Here is a 17,739-nt window from a genome sequence, read left to right on the forward strand (position 1 = left end):
TAACAAGAAGTGCACAATTCAGCCGAAATTTTGAGCTATGCCGCCGGACTACTACAGGGCATATGGGATATGGAGTATATTGCTGTATTAAATAATTTTCTTGAATACAGTTTAGATTAACCATACAGTAAATTTATCTTTCCCAAGTACTAGCATGCATGTCTAGACTAAAATTTGTTTTCTGTATTTTCTTCTGGGCCTTAATTTTTGTAAAATAAGAACCTATTGAAAATTTTAGGCTTAATAGGTTCTTACAAAGAGAGGGTTTAAAATGAAAATTTTAGCCTAACAGGTTCTTAAATGTTAGAACAGTTCTGTTCGATTGTTTTTCTTTCAAAACTGTCGTCATATCTAACAACTTGTTAAGAGGTTTGTGATTACACGAAGCAACTGTGAGAACAAACGACCGAACGTGCATGGTAAAACAAGTATATTTGATTGTCATATCTCTCACGATTATCCTTGAATCTAAAAGCTTGTTAAAATGTTTAACAACAACTGTTGAAACAAATGTGATAACAGAACTAAAAGCTTGTTAACAAGCTTGTGATAACACGAAACAAGGGTGGACACAATAGCAGATAGTAAATGTAAAAACAGTTATGTTTGTTTGTCAGTCTCGCAAGACTATCCTCATACTGACTAAACGCTTGTTAGTACCAAGTTTTTAGAAAAAAATGTCGGATTGTCAATTTCTACGATTATCTTTATATCATTCGTGTGGAAACAGGGACGATTGTGAATCTTCAAAAAAAGCATGTTTGATTGTCAGTCTTTCACATTTATCCTCAGAACTAAAAGCTCAATAAAAAGTTTATGATACCACGAAACAACTGTAATAACAAAGCTAATAGCTTGTTAACAAGTTCGTGATATTAAACACGAAACAACAGTGGAAACAAGCGCTCGTGATGACTTGATTTAACACCTGCAGTTTTGTGGAGCTCTCCTAAAACATTAATCAATGCTCTGTCATGTTCCGACAGATATTATTTACAATCAATATTTGGTGTGTAAACCAATCAGGTTGTAGAATGCATGTTCTTAAGCATTAGCGAGGAACGTCGGATGAACAGTTTCTCGAGTTGTTGAGAAGTTCAGACAGGACAAATAGCTTTCAGGTAAAGTTGCACTATTGCTAACTAGGCTTCAAGTAGTTTGTTTCCCTTAAATTATTTCATTCGCTTGATAATATGTGTTGTTATTGTTGTCGTTAGCCAATGTAACGAAGCATTTTCTTTTGTTTTGCTGAAAGTGTAAATTAAATAACAATTGATTTTATTCTGGATTTGGACACAATTTGAAACCTTTTACTCGGACAAAGCCGATTTCGGTTCATGAGAACACCTTTTATTGCAAAAGTAAAAATCACTTTACTTTCTGAAGTATAATTATTTTTAGTTATTAGTTTTTCTTTTTTAAATGCTATGAAGTAAAATAACCAAAATTAGGAAGTACGAAGACCGTATCAAAAGTGTTTACTGTACTGAAGCAAAGTAGTAGGTCTAGTAGCTACAGAAAATTGTATTCTTCAATCATTCTTCGAACGTGTTCGATTTCTGTCTTCTTCTTTATAACGATCGCAATCGTACCAGTTTTTGCAAGTGCAATAAATCAACTCAGTGTTAAAAATAAGCCGAGCGATGTTGAAAAATTGGCAGCCTTCAAGTGAATTAAACACGCTAAAATCAGGTAACTTACATTCGCTCACAAGCTAACATCAGCTAAAGTTATTTTATTATTTAAACTGCGGTTGTTGATTGGGATTTTGACCACCGAGAATAACAGTACCTGAACGTGTGTAAAATTACGATAATTTTTTACGTGTGTTTGATATCACCAAGCACGTGCTGACACGTCACTCGATGTTTCAATACTGAATGAGAGCTAATGAGCCAAAGGTTATCGATATTAAGATGGAAACATCTTCGGATCTTCTACGGCAATCTTAGAACATTTTCGGAAAAGTTCAGAAAATGTTCGAAAATATTCGTATCACATTCGGAAACATTTTGAAATTCTTCGGAAATCTTCGAAAAATGGTCGGAAATCTTCGGAAAATCGTCAAAAACCTCGTAATGAGCAGTAGGTTGCAGTTTTCGATGTAAAATATATTCTGGAAATAATCACAGCTCATTGAGTGCGTAGAGTGATAGATGCTGGTGTGGTCTGGTGTCGCCTACTTTGTCGACAAGATGCCTAAGCTCCTTAATGCAGTCCACTAGTTGTAGAAACCAAAAAAATTTCATTACAACCATAAAAGTTTAGTCTTTTATCAAATTTTCTTTGGCTTTAATATCGGTGATTGCGTCGTTGTGACAGAGCGTCATTTAAGTCCTTTTGTCTTTGTCATTGTTCACCTCTCTACGGAATAATATAAACACAAGTGGATCGAGTTGAGGAACCTAGGTGCCCTGTGGTTGTTTATTATCTACATTTAAACTGTGTTTTCTCCATCGCAGGTTTCTGTGTCTCTAGGAGCAGGGTGGTAAAAGGGGATCTCCATTCACGAATCACGAGACTATTTTCCTTCAAATCACGAATCAGGTACATTGTTTAGACTATTTCACGAATCACGTACCTTACTTGAAATTTTCGCGACACGTTAATTTCGCGATTTTGAGGTGCGCATATTACGCGACACTTAAATTTTGCGATTTTTCGAAAATTTTGGATTTTGAATCACTCTAATTTCGCGTTTTTGCGTAAGACACAATTAACATTTTCTTGGCAATATTATTTAACATGCCTCAACCAAACAAAACGTTTTCAAAAAAAGGCAGTCGAAAATAACAAAAACGCAAGGGCGGGACTAAATCTCGGCAATAGCAACAACAGAGCAGTTCTCACAATGTCTACAATTAGGTCATGGTTGTAAGTGCATGAGTTATGGTTCTTGAGTCAATTGACGACAACATCCATTTTCATTGAAAATATCTTCAGTTGTGCTGAACTTATTCTTTCTTGGTTATTGACATATTAAATGTGAGTCACTTTATTTTCGCGTCATGTTATTTTCGCGACACTAATTGCTCGCGTCACTTTAATTTCGCGATTTTTTTGGAATCGCGAAATTAACGTGTCGCGAAAATTTCATGTAATAAGGTATTTAAAACTATATCATTGAAGAGAATGAGCTTTAAATGATTAGCTCAGTTGCCAATAATTTACCTTCCAATGACCTAGTAGCAAAACGTGATCTTTCAGATAAGTTTACAGTTCGAGAAAAGCCCTTAAACCCATAAACCGGTTTTTACGGACGATTTTTGTCGGAATAAGCAGAAAAATAGTGAAAAAAGTGAAATCCAAGATGGCTGACTTAATAACGTCATATGACGTTATAACCATTACCTAGAACAGCCTCGGGGCCGGCCATTTACTTAATATACATTTTTTTCGCAGATCAAAACCAAGATGAAGATGCTTGCAGTTGTACCACTGTTTATTGTGGCTTTATGCTTTATGGGATGTGCATCAGGTAAGAAGATAATTAACCTATGTACAGGAGTAAAAGCGGTGATAAAGCTACTTAACAATTAGATTATGAGTTCGAGATTTCTATCGTGTGATAGTTGATGAGGGCGAAGCCCTCATCAACTACCACACATAGAAATCGAGAGCGAATAATCTAATTGTTTTAGTATAAATCTACTAGACGTTCAAAACTTAACAACAAGACAGGCTTTCGTTTTTATTGAATAATGATGTAAATAAGTCACACAACACGCGGATAATTGACAACTGCACCACATTGCATTGGCTTCTGTGTGCGCGTTTGCATTTCATTCACGATTTATTGAAACCGTTATATGCCCGAAACTGAAGGAAAAGCCAAGTTTTTTATTGTGAAATGACGATTGAAAGATGTACTGACGTACAAGGGCCCTTGGAAGTCAAGTTTTTTTTAAAATTCGAAAACGTAAAAGATTAAAAAAAGTTAAGCGAGTTGTTCGCAAGGAAGAAACCACATTGCACTGTTTAGCTTCTGTGTGCGCCTTTGCATTTCATTCACGATTTATTTAAACCGTCGTTTGCTCGAAATTGAACTAAAAGCCGGATTTTCATTGTAAAATGACAATTTAAAGATAGACTGACTTACAAAGGCCCTTTGGAAGTCAAGTTGTTTTAAATGTAGGAAACGTGAACGATAAGAAATTTATGAAAAGTTGAACGAGTCGCCCGCAACCTTGAATTCGCTTTCAATTTTGTTGATGCATAAAAAAACTCGCAGGTCGAATCTGTTTAGCCTTTCTTTTACTGCTCCTCGATGGGACGATGAAACTGTGTTAGTTTGCAAAGACATTTTAAACTTTATTTCCACAAAATGTCTCGGTGAAACGCATCTCTGAATGTTATAAAATTATAGATTCGCCCGCTTTTAAAAGCGTAAATGAATATTAATTGCTTTTCTTACCGTGTTAAATCTTCATTACATATTTCGTTACAGTCTTTATCTTCTCCAACATCGCCTGGAATAGTGAATAATCCAAGTCCTTCTTTACGGTCAATTTAAAAGCGAAAAAGCGGCGACCATTCTGTTGACAACCGCACGCTGTTTCGCTACTCACCTTCTACAACAGAATAGATAGTGAGTAGCGTAGCCAATCAGAGAACAGCATTCGTGATAGAACGCTAGTAGATTTATACTAATATTATATAGTGAGAACTAGGATTCGTAATATACCCGTGGATGGAGAAGATATGAAATGAATAATATATGAAATCCACAAGAGACCAGCTCCCAGTTGGCTTGATAGCTCAGTTGGTTAGAGCGCTGCACTAGTATCGCAGAGGTCATGGGTTCGATTCCCGTTTAAGCCTGAATTTTTTTCAAGCTTGCTTTTCTCAACTGCTTAGGTTGAGTACATTACTGCGATGATCTTTCATTTGCTTAAAATAGAACCGATACAACCTATCAAAAAAAACTAATTTCAGCTCTAGGTGCTTTTCGCTCACGAGCCCAGTGACCCCCAATATATTGATACTGTTTACTAAAGTGTAAAAAACTTTAACTAAATGAAAGTGCTCAAAGCAACTTTAATGTTTGGAAATGAGTCGCCAATGGGATGCGGTATTGCCTGTTTTCAAAATCGCAATTACCGGTACTTCATATTATTATCCTATATAGATGACTTAAAGCGATCGTCGCAGGCATTTCATTTTGCCTTATTTATTTTTAACCAATAAAACTTTTCAATTGTTCCCAGGTGCCTGTCCGGGTGGCTGGTTGCAGTTTCAGGCATACTGTTACCGAGTGTATAGTAACGGTCAGAATGGACACGCTGCTAAACAGTACTGCCGTTCCCTTGGCCACGGCGTAGAACTAGTGAAGATCAACAGCGTTGAAGAAAACGAGTTCGTCCTGCAACTCGTGAGAAAGAAAGCTCCATGGGCGACAAGTGTTTGGATCGGACTGCTCTGGAACACAAACACCCAGAGTTGGGCCTGGAGTGATGACTCGAAACCTTTCTTCACGAATTGGTGGCAAAATGAACCTAATGGAAATGCCAATGAGCCGTGTGGAGAGATGCGCACTAAGATAGCCAATTACAATCTCAATGGTGGCTGGAATGATTTACGTTGTCACCATAAGAAAGGCTTTGTCTGCAAGATGTTGGCTTTCTAGTCACCACGCTTCAACAACGAAAAGCCGCACTGTCTATCGATGGTCCAGGCCATTTTAAAATGTAATGTAAAACAAATAATTGTAAAAGAACTGAGGGGTGTAGAAGAAACAGCGGCTTGAAAATAAAAGAGTTATCGTGAATTCTTTGTTGCTTCAGATTTGTTTTCTGAACACTATGCCTGCCGGCGGATTTACAAAATTCCTAAACATGATTAATAAGAATTACTAAAAGATATTTACTATTTTGTCACTAACGAAAGGGCCGCACTGAGCGATATATACCCGGTTCGATATAAAATTATAGCAAAACAATATACAGCAAAGCATACCTCTTACTTTCATTCATCCAAGCGCGAACTCATTAACAATGTTTGTACAAATTTAAAATGTGACGTTTTTTGCGATCGATATCACAGTCGTCATTAAGTGCTTTTAAGTGGGAGAAGTTCATACTGAAAACAATTTATACTGCTTGCAGTTTGTTTGTTTGTTTTTCTCGAAATCTGGACGGGCGTACGCGGCCTTTTTGCGTTCGCGTTAACAGGGGAAAAACGCTCGTCGGGCCTTAAGAGAAGAGACCAAGTGCAAGCAGTCTAAAAAAAAATTGTTAAAGAGAAAATGGAAAGAAAAGAAAACCTCGCCAATCGATGGACACACATTTTCCTTGTGATTTCCCCACTGTTGACCTTCGCGAAGACGCCTAAAGAACCCTGCGCATTGCTACGCATTGCATGAAAAACGTAGACAGTAGCTGTCACAGAGAGCAAGATTAGGGGACATGCTATCGGGTGCTCTGCGACTCTCCTCAACGGAGACTTCTTTGGAGAGAGACCTGAAGGTAAAATGGGAACTGAGATTTCGGCAAGTTTTCACTGGGAAATGGGATTTGGGTTACTGGGACTGAGAATCACAAATAAATAAACGATAGAACTAGGACTGGGGTTTGGAAAATATGGAAAACAATAGGCTGGCAAATGGGATTTGGGCAAAGTTTGGGCTGGGAAATGGGATATTATACCCCCCTTTCAGTACCCTTTTTAGTGCAGAATGCACTATTGTGATGGTTTGGTGGGTTGGCGTCTGCTAAACCCCTAAACCACTAAACTACTAAACCACTAAACCACTAAACCGCTAACGCGGTGTAAACTTTTAATCACCAATTAATTAATTAATTAATATCAATTAATTAATTATTTCTGTAAAGGGGGTAGGGGATGGGGAGCACCTGACCGTGTGCCCTTGGTAAAACGGGGAGTATATTTACGATACTTACAATTGAAGAACTCAAGGTATATATTTGTTTCAGAAAGCACTATGCTCTCCTTGTGGTACAATTCTTTCTGGAACAAAATACTTTGTGCTAAACGCATGCGCAGATCAGTCTACATCACGAACATTGCGTGTTTCTTCTGCAGAAGGATTCGTGTAGACTCCGTGGCGTCAAGTTAAAACCACAATTAATTGAATTAGACAACTAGGCGTCATAGCAGTTCATGTGAAATAATTCTTGATATGGCAACGCTGTTTTCTTAGAAAAGGTGATCTAGCATCTCATAATTAATTGATAATATCTGTGTTATAATCAATGTCGCCTTGTTTGCAGAAAATAAATCACGTTACCACATCATCATGTTACATCCGTTTTCGACAAATCAAAAGTATAATGTTACATGTTTTTGACAAAAACGAAAGTATCTCGTTCGCTGTTTCAATATCAAACTGAAATTCAAGCTATCGGAAATTAAAATAACAGGGACGTGTTTAGAAATTTTGTATTAAAGCCTAACGTGGTGTGCTTTTCAATGCGGTAGAATTCCTGTAGAATCCGTGGCGTTAATTTAATTAGACTTAAAAGACATCGCAGCGATCTGCGAGAAAAACAACAGTCTCATGTTACATCCGTCACTTCCTTTCCTTTGATTTGTTCTCCATCGGTTGAACTAACCTCCGTTTTATTTTGTAAAACCTCTGCCTCTTTAGTGTTTGAACATGGTTTCGTGACGGTTCCGACATTTCTTGAAAGAAATCTTCACACTACGTGCTTCTCGGCTTCATGCTTGAGTGAGCGTGTGACGTGTTCACCAGACCGTGGCGAGAGCATGATCTGGCGCACGAAATGTTTTGGCGACAATTTCGGGGAAAAAGCCGCAATTTTTAGCGACAATTTCGTGGGGAAAAGTCGCAATTTCGACATTTTATGCTTTGTAATTCATAGTTTGTGCTCTGCTCGTGCACTGTTCTGAAAATTTGTAATTTTTTAGTTGTTTTTCTAAATGCTGAAGGGGATAATGCGGTATGATTCTTGTAGAATACGTGGCGTTAATTTAATTAGACTTATAGCAGTCTAAGAGAAAAACAAAGGTATCATGTTACAAACCTTTGCACGAAAAGCACAAATATCACGTTTGCTGCTTCAATAGTCTTTTATAAAATCAAGTTAGCGAAAGTTGACATAAGAAACAAAGTGTTTAAATTATTGAAAACTTTCTTTACTAAAAAATTGTGCTCTTAGAATGTCAACTAATCGCCCGCTTGTGTGACGTTTCAATTACGGCAATCTTTTTCCCGGATGTAGGTTGTCACGTGATTTAGTTGTTTGCTACATTTCTTACGATCCGCCATTTTGGAAAGTGGAAGGAGGTAGGAAAGCTCGACTGATCTGCTGATTAGTTCGTGTACAAGAAACATTAACGAGTGTTGCAGTGTTCACGTTTATGCTGAACACTGCTTATCTGCATCTAAGCTCACTTACTTACAATACGCACTACGCGTTAGCAAGCGCCCACACTAAATTGAAGCTTCGTGTACGTGAGCGTTTCTTTTGGCCGGGCAAAAGCTTGCTAACCGAAGTATTTGAGTAGTATTTGAGTGGTAATTGTTGGACCTAAATAGTATTTGAAGTTTGACTGTTGAGAAGACTGTCCAGTTTGGAGAAAGACGTGACTTGCGTGAGAATTCGTAACAAATTACAGTGCGAATACTCGAACCGGGACAGTTGGAACAAAGTTAACCAATCACAACGTTAATTGAGAACAAAGGATGTCGACCTTTTTCGTTAACAGACCAATGACGTTCAAGAACGCAAACAATAGATTTACAGAAAAATTTGAAAACTCAACAACGTTGCAAATAGTTGCGGACCTCTCAGGAAACTCGCCTTGTTTTTGATTGGTTAGTTTCGATCCTTAATTTTCAAGAGGTCGTAGATAGAGATCGTAGATAGATAGAGTTCTACAAGATGTACATGTTACAATATCATCTTCGCGAAAAGTTTACAAATCAAACTACGAACCATGAATTTTCTCTTCACGGCCAGGAGTTGTGAATTGAATATTCCACACTGTGTTCGCTCTTGTTTGAAAAATTTTCACTCCGGGAATAAAATGAAGACTGTGAAATCAAAATCACGCCGTAATTATTTTCATTTCGCTCTAGCTTTGCTTCGCCAGGCTGTTGCCTTGAAATCGATGCGAGTCACTTCCTCGCCAATGTTAACAAATTGCTTTTACACCTTCATATGACTTTGAAATTCACGAAAACAGAATACTTATATCGTCGGTCAATGCCGTATAACTGTCCACAAGTTACCACTTTACATTTTTTGACACGATTTGAGGCCACGTGAAATGTAAACATCAGGTCGAATGTTGTTTTCGCTTGTTTGTTCACGGACTCATTTTCTGTCGGTTATCTACTGTTACAACTTTGTAAACTCACGGTTTTCGTAAAAGAGGAATTTGTTCCGTTTCTTCAATTAGTCTTCAATCTTTCTGTGGTTTTAAAAAATTACCACAGGCTAAAGTCACTGAAACTTTTATGGGAGAAAATTCATTTCAAGCGGCGAAAGCAAAATTGCCATTAATAAAATATGCAGTCAGTTGTCGCTGTGGCGGCATCCCAAATCTTTCTTGCCTTGTCTTTCGACAGAAACAAAAAATAATCACAACAAACACGAGTATGTAACTTAGAAGAGTGAAAACAACTGACTTTTCAAACATGAAATCTAGAACGTTTCTATTCACTTTCTGCTCACATGCGACACAAGACACTGCATACGACGGAATAGGCACTTGAGACGTCCTTTGAAACAATTCCATCCCGTTTCGCGTCTTCGCGCTTGTCGTGAATAAAAGCGTCCTTCGTTATTCTTTACTGTGCTATCACCAACGAAGAGCAATACAATTTTATCAGAAAATTTCTTTTGAAGAATTTTTCAGCCTGTGAAGGCCAACTTTTGATTACGGTTTTACGAGCGCTACTGAAAATTCGGTGCAGTCAGTGAAAATTTAGGATCGAAACTATCCAATCAAATACAAGGCAAGTTTCCTGAGAGGTTCGCAACTGTTTCAAACGTTGTTGTCTGTTTAAATTTTGTTGCAAATCTATTGTTTGCGTTCTTGGAGGTTATTGGTCCATTTCTAAAAATGGTCGCCATCCTTTGTTCTCAATTAGCGTTGTGATTGGTTAACTTTGTTCCAACTGTCCCGGTTCGAGTATTCGCACTGTAAAGGTAAGACATATTTCAGTTCAGCTTAAAGCTCATATCTTGATCTTGTTATTTGGAAGCAGTTGATAGGTAACGTGAATATCTTACCATGATTTCACTCATGCAGTATAGAGTGGCCGTGGGTTTGCACTATACTTTTCTGAAAGCCAGAGAAATATCCCGTTGTGTAAAAGGGCAGTTTTGGTCGACTTTGTTGTTTATGTTTTATGTGGAGGCGATATACTTGCCTGCATTACAGAGACAAGCACGTTTATGGCAAATGAATTATTATGTCGGGTTTTGGTTCACTCAAATGTGGTTGTATCGCTTTTACCTTCCAATGGTAATTAGATTAGCTAACGATGTTGAAACGAATCCTGGACCTTTCTTTTCTGTGGACACGTCAAAAACAGTTAAAACTGTTCATAGTACTTCCATGATGGTGTTAGCATTCAGATTATCTCAGCTGGGATTAAGACCCCTGGATGTTGGTGGTGCTGGAGATTGTTTTTTCAGAGCTGTTTCACATCAGTTATATGGTACTGCAGCTTATCATTCACAGGTGCGAGCCGTAGGTATTGAGCATCTTAGAAATCACCCTGAACATTTTATTGAAAGCAATGTTGAATATTCTTGGTTGGAGAATTTAAATAACATGTCTAGACAGGGAACTTGGTGTGATAATCTCGTTATACAGGCTGTAGCTAATGCATTAAACTGTACAATTTATATCGCGGAAAGTGCTGAAAACTTTGCGGAGAGTAATGTTATACATCCTGCCGATACACATGAAAGACCCGGGGCAACAATTTATATAGGACACTTGGATGAAGTTCATTATGTTTCAACTGCTCCCATGGAGAATGAAGAATGCAACTTATTTCACGGACAGCAGAGTCAAATGGCTACTCCAAGTAAATTACCAGCTGTAGAAACTGAAGAGAGAACCTTATTTAATGATAAAACACAGGCTTGTATTACACAAATAGACAGTCCAATACTTCAAAAGTATTCTGATACTCCTCCTATTAATGATAAAGCGGAAAAACGTAGAACGTATATTAGGCAATATATGCAAAAGAAACGGGCTGATAGGCAATTCAGAGAAAGAGAGAATAAGCAGACACAACAAAAAAGGAGAGAAAACCTTGAAGCTTTCACAAGTTATGAACAAGCAAGTCCAGAGAAAGTCAAACAAAGAGACAAGAAAACAAAAAGAAGAGGACGAGAAAGTAATCTAGAGAAAGGTAGAGAATGCCAAAGACGGCGTTTTCTTAAATATAAAGAAGCAAATCCAGAGAAAGTCAAACAGAGGGACAAAAAAACAATAACAAAACGACGTCAAAATAGTTTAGAGAAAGTTAAAGAGTGCCAAAAAAGAGGTTTCCTAAAATACAAAGAAGCAAACCCAGAGAAAGTTAAAGAAGTGAATGTAAAATCGACAACAAAACGAAGAGAAAATAATTTAGAGAAAGTAAAAGAGTGCCAACGAAAAGGTTTCCTAAAATATAAAGAAGCAAACCCAGAGAAAGTTAAAGAAATGGGTGTAAAATCAATAACAAAAAGACGAGAAAAAAATTTGGAAAAAGTTAAAGAGTGCCAAAGAAAAGGTTTCCTAAAATATAAAGAAGCAAACCCAGAGAAAGTTAAAGAAATGGGTGTAAAATCGACAACAAAACGAAGAGAAAATAATTTAGAGAAAGTTAAAGAGTGCCAAAGAAAAGGTTTCCTAAAATATAAAGAAGCAAACCCAGAGAAAGTCAAAGGAATGGGTGTAAAATCAATAACAAAACGAAGAGAAAATAATCCAGAAAAAGTTAAGGACTGCCAAAGAAGAGGTTTTGTTAAATATAAAGAAGCAAATCCAGAGAAAGTCAAAGAAATGGACATGAATAAAATAAGAAAACGACGGGAGAATAATCCAGAGAAAGTGAAAGAATGCCAAAGACGAGGTTTCAAGAAGTATAAGCAAACGTACCCAGAAAAAGCGCAACTAAACTACACAAAATACAAAGCTCGCCTCCAAAATGTGAAAGATAGTCAAGACGTTGAAATAAACATCGAAAACAAGTGCAAAGACCCTGGTCAAAATAGAAAACGAACAAAGGGTTCAGGCAACAAAGAATTCCAACAAGAGACTTGTAAACGAAAAAGAACTGATAAATTCGTGCAGGAAAATAAGAAACAAAAATGTCAATGTTCGCTCGACCAAACAATGACTGAACGAATTGAAACTTTTCATAAGAATATCAAATGTGGCCCAGAATATATCTGCACTTGCTGTGACCAGTTATGGTACAGATCATCTGTGACAAAATGTAATCCAAATGTTTATAAAGTGTGTCCACAAAACATCCTTACAATATCACTAACTGGAGTCAAAAGTTTAAATGATATTGAATGGATTTGTTCTACGTGTCATTCTAACCTAAAAGAAGGCAAATTACCAAGTTGTGCCAAAGCTAACAACATGACCTTTCCCGATAAACCGAAAGTATTAAATCTGACTGTTCTTGAAGAAAGACTTGTATCACCACGGATACCATTTATGCAGATAAGGGAATTACCTAGTGGTGGTCAGTTGAGCATTCATGGTAATGTTGTTAATGTACCAGCCAATGTCAACTCTACAGTTAATGTTTTACCAAGACCAGTAAACGAATCACAGACTATTCCAATTAAACTAAAGAGACGTCTCATGTACAAACATCACTATTAATTTCAAAATATCAGACCTAGCAAAGTTTTAGAAGCTGCAAAATATTTAGTTCAGACCAGTCAATTATTTCAAAATGAAGGTATACAAGTTTCCGATGGTTGGCTGAAAACATTGAATGAAACTAACGAGGAGTGGTCAGAATTTCTTGAAAAGCCAAACAGCAAAACCTCAAATACGGTTGAAGAGATGAATCATTCAGATAAGAACCAGGATGAAGAAAATACATTTGTGAACAAAAATGATTGCAATGACGACAGTGATAGTGATGATGACTGGTCTGAAGAAAGAGAACGTCCATCAGGAGTTATGGATACTTTGCTTTAAGAACCAGACATGAATGAACATGGGGATAACATAATGAGCTTTGCACCTGCTGAAGGAAACAGACCATTAGGACTGTTTATTGATAGAGATTCTGAATTTCTATCATTTCCAACTATATATTGTGGAAAACGTAGAGCAGATAATAATGACAGATTAGTTCCTGTGCATTATAGTACAATCTGCAAATGGGAGCTACGAAGTCAAGACAGAAGGGTTGCACAAAGTGTACCAAACATTTTCTATAAGCTAAAGAAGTTGCAAGTCAAGCAAATTCAAGGGAGTGCATCACTCTCTCTTCGGAAGTGCAAAAAGAAGGGTAAAAAATATACAGCAGGTGATTTGAAATCAGCAGGGTCTTTGGAAAAATTGATACATCTTGATGAAGGCTTCAGAGTATTTGGAAATCTTAGGGCGTCACCTCCGTACTTCGAGAGATGCAAACGAGACTTGTTTGCAATGATCCGTCAACTTGGCAAACCTACGTGGTTCTGTTCATTTTCAGCAGCAGAGACAAGGTGGACTCATTTGCTAAAAATATTAGGACGGCTTGTCGATAAAAGAGATTATACTGACAATGAAATCCAAGATATGACTTGGCAAAAGAAATCAGACCTGATTAAAAGTGATCCTGTCACATGTGCGAGGAACTTTGAACACATGGTCCAATTATTTCTACGTGACATTATAAAAAGTCAACTGAAGCCTATTGGTGAAGTAGTTGATTTTTTCTATAGAGTTGAATTCCAGCAACGTGGTTCTCCACACATACATTCTTTGTTCTGGGTGAAAAATGCTCCTCAATATGGAGAAAACGCAAATAACGATATTGTTAAATTTGTTGATAGTTATGTTGCATGTAAGGTTGATTCAAATGAACTGGGTGATCTGGTTAATTTGCAGAGAAAATTCGCAACGAGGAGCTGTGGCAGCGAGGAGATCAAGAACCAATTGGCAGGCAGATTCTAAAGAGAAAATGGGGCTGGATTGGCCATACCCTGCGGAAAGAACCAAGCAACATCACGCGCCAGTCCTTGACTTGGAACCCCCAGGGAAAAAGAAGGAGAGGTCGCCCCAAAAACAGCTGGCGTCGCGACACGGAAGCAGAGCTAAAGTTTATGGGTTTCGCTTGGCAAGATGTTGTGCGGAAAGCCCAAGTTCGAGCTCGCTGGCGAGCTGTTGTCAATGGCCTATGCTCCACCTGGAGCGATGGGCCTAAGTAAGTAAGTAAGTAATGTTGCATGTAAGGTTGATTCAAATGAACTGGGTGATCTGGTTAATTTGCAGAGACATCGGCACTCAAAGACTTGCAAAAAACAGGGTCATAAGATTTGCAGATTTAATTTTCCATTACCACCAATGCCAAGAACGATGATTTTAGAACCCCTTTATGACGAGAATGAGAAGTGCTCAGAAAAGAAAAATTATGAAAAAGTAAGCGAATTATTAGATAACTTAAAATACGTTGAGGAAATGAATTTTGAAGAATTTCTTCAGAAACTTGGTTTTACAGAAGAAGAATATATCATGGCTCTAAGATATTCACTAAAGCGTGACACACTTTTGCTGAAAAGATCTCCATCTGAAATAAGAATTAATAACTACAATTCTAACTTGTTGAAAGCTTGGCAAGCTAATATGGACATTCAGTACATCTTAGATCCTTACGCTTGCGCTGTGTATATTTTGTCATATATTACTAAAGGACAAAGAGGAATGAGCAAGTTACTGAGAAGAGCATCTGAAGAAGCAAGCTCTGGTAATAAAGATATCATGAACAAAGTCAGACATATTGGAAACAAATTTCTCAATGCTGTTGAGATTAGTGCGCAAAAAGCAGTGTATTTGGTTTTACAAATGCCTTTAAGAAGGTCATCTCGTGAATTTCAGTTTATTAACACATCCGACCCAGAGGAAAGAACGTTCCTACTGAAAACAATGGATAAGCTTCAAGAACTACCAGATAATTCCGAAGATATTGAATCTGATAACTTGATCAAAAGATATCAAAGACGACCAAAACAAATGGAAGAATTATGTCTAGCTGATTTTGCGGCGTGGTACAATTGTAAAAAGCAAAATAAAAGCCAAATAGAACATAGGAGTCAAATTGAAACTTCTACTTCTGATGACTGTCTACCTGAAAATGTTTTTGATGATAATGTTGATGACGATTTCAGTGACGATGGAAAAGAAATGTGTATTGAATTTGAACTAAAAGGTGGATTTAAACTTATCAAAAGACACAAGCCAAAAATTATTCGTTCAGTACGATTTAACAAAAACAAGGACCCTGAGAATTACAGCAGAGAGCAGTTGATGTTATACACTTGTTGGAGAAATGAAAGCAAAGATCTTATCGAAAACTGTAAAACTTACCAAGAACGATATGAGCAATTTAAGAACACCATAGCCCAGAACAGAAAACGATATGAATGTCACACAGAAGTGCTCGACAATGCTTTAGAGAATAATGACGATGATGAACTTGAAGAATTTCCAGATGTTGCGCCAAATACACAACATATTGACAAACAGGATCGAGAAATAGGGGCAAAACCAAGTGCATTCTTTGGATGCTTTGATCCAGGCACAAATAAACAACACAATCAATATGATTTAATGGATGATATTGGTATTTTTCCAAGAACAAATGACGCTGAAGACCTTGTGCTTAAACGCATGACTGATGATGATTTCAGAAAACTTGTTCGTTCACTTAACATTAAACAAATGGAATTTTTCTATCATGTCTTGCATTCCATCAAAACTAGCGATGAGGCACTAAGACTGTTTTTAAGTGGTGGAGCTGGCGTTGGAAAGACTACGGTTACTAATGCTCTGTATGAAGCCTTGATCAGATACTTGAATAGTGTACCAGGTGAAAATCCCGATGAAGTCAGAGTACTTAAAGTAGCTCCGACTGGGAAAGCGGCATTTAATATTAGCGGCAACACTCTCCACTCTGCCTTTAAGATACCTGCCAACCGAGGTTTTCAGTATTGTACACTTGATAGAGACAGACTTAACACTATTAGAGCACAGTTAAGAAGACTTGAAGTTATTTTTATTGACGAGATTAGTATGGTAGGCAGTGGCATGTTTACATTTCTGAATTTACGCTTGCAACAGATCATGGGTACAGAAAAACTATTTGGAGGAGTGAATTTGGTAACTGTTGGTGACCTGTTTCAATTGAAGCCAGTATTTGATAAATGGATTTTTGAGAATTCAACAGATTCCTATAGTGCATTAGCCACAAATATTTGGCAAGAACATTTTAAGATGTTTGAACTATCGGAAATCATGAGACAAAAAGATGACAAAGAATTTGCAGAGCTTTTAAATCGATTGAGAGAAGGGAAACACACAAAGCAAGACGTAGAGGTCCTAAAAAGAAGGATTTTAAAAGTAAAGCCAACAGATAGTAGTGATTATCCTGTGGACGTCACTCACTTATTTAGTACTAACAAAGCAGTGGACAATCATAACATTGAAATATTCAATAATTCGAAAAACCCAAAAGCTCACATCTCTGCAATTGATGTTATAATTGGAGATTTGTCTGATGAACTTAAGGAAAAAATGAAACAAAAAATCCCAAATGATCCAACCAAAACCATGGGATTGTATCCTGTCTGTTCTGTTCATGTTGCAGGGAAGTATGACCTAACAACAAATATTTCGGTTCTTGATGGCATGACCAATGGAGCTGAATGTACCGTTGAAAAAATAGACTACAGAGTACCTGATTCGACCAGACCAAGTATTATATGGGTGTTGTTTCGGGATCCTCACATTGGCCGTCATTTCCGAAGAGAATATGCACATTTATATGATGTACAAATACAGAGCACTTGGACACCAATCTTAGAAATCACAAGACAGTTTCGAATTTACAAACGAAATCAAGTTCAAGTTCTTCGTAGACAATTTCCTTTACGACCAGCAGCAGCAAAAACGATACATCGTTGTCAAGGTGATACACTTAACGAAGCCGTTGTTGATTTGCCAGCTTCAACAAGAGAGCACATGCATTACGTTGGTCTCAGCAGACTTAGAAATATTTCAGGTTTGCATGTCTTAAATTTGAATGAGAAAAAAATTGCAGTGAGCAAAAAAGTTTCAGATGAAATGAATAGACTAAGGTCGAAAGCATCTTTAAAACCATGCATCCCTTTTCTTTATGAAATATCAAATAGTAAAAGTAACTTGAAGATTTTGTTCCAGAATGTAAGATCTTTGCATCTCCATATTGAAGATGTAGTCTGTGATTATAGTGTTCAAGCAGCTCATTTGAATATTTTTGTTGAATCAGCTTTATGCTCAAGAGACAATGATGAAGCATATAACATGGCTAATTTTCGCCTCTACCGAAATGGCCATGATCCAAAGAGTAGCACTAGAACAACATACGGAACAGCTGTGTATGTCAGAAATGATATAGAGTGTGCCTGCAATCCCTTTAGATGGAACTACAACAATACAGAAATGACTGTTGCCATTATAAAGTTCCCTGTTTGTCAAGTACATGTTGTTGGTATCTATCGCTCAAAATCATGGCTAAAGTTGTACATTCCAAATTAA

General features: G+C 37.2%; 2 protein-coding genes across 2 annotated transcripts; both read left to right on the forward strand.

The window, feature by feature from the left end:
* The first annotated feature begins 1,027 nt into the window (after window positions 1–1,027).
* LOC144628204 (perlucin-like protein) lies at window positions 1,028–5,767 on the forward strand. The gene is made up of 4 exons (XM_078486268.1): window positions 1,028–1,121; window positions 2,463–2,547; window positions 3,403–3,478; window positions 5,208–5,767. Exons 3-4 carry the CDS (start codon window positions 3,415–3,417, stop codon window positions 5,624–5,626), a joined length of 483 nt encoding a protein of 160 aa, XP_078342394.1. The 5' UTR covers window positions 1,028–1,121; window positions 2,463–2,547; window positions 3,403–3,414; the 3' UTR covers window positions 5,627–5,767.
* A 9,023-nt stretch (window positions 5,768–14,790) lies between these two features.
* LOC144628684 (uncharacterized) lies at window positions 14,791–17,739 on the forward strand. The gene is made up of 2 exons (XM_078486817.1): window positions 14,791–15,484; window positions 15,656–17,739. The coding sequence occupies exons 1-2, from the start codon at window positions 14,791–14,793 to the stop codon at window positions 17,737–17,739; spliced, it is 2,778 nt and encodes a 925-aa protein (XP_078342943.1).

The sequence above is a fragment of the Oculina patagonica genome, chromosome 10 (genome assembly GCF_052425735.1).
Source record: "Oculina patagonica isolate OP01 chromosome 10, crgOcupat, whole genome shotgun sequence".
NCBI lineage: Eukaryota > Metazoa > Cnidaria > Anthozoa > Scleractinia > Oculinidae > Oculina > Oculina patagonica.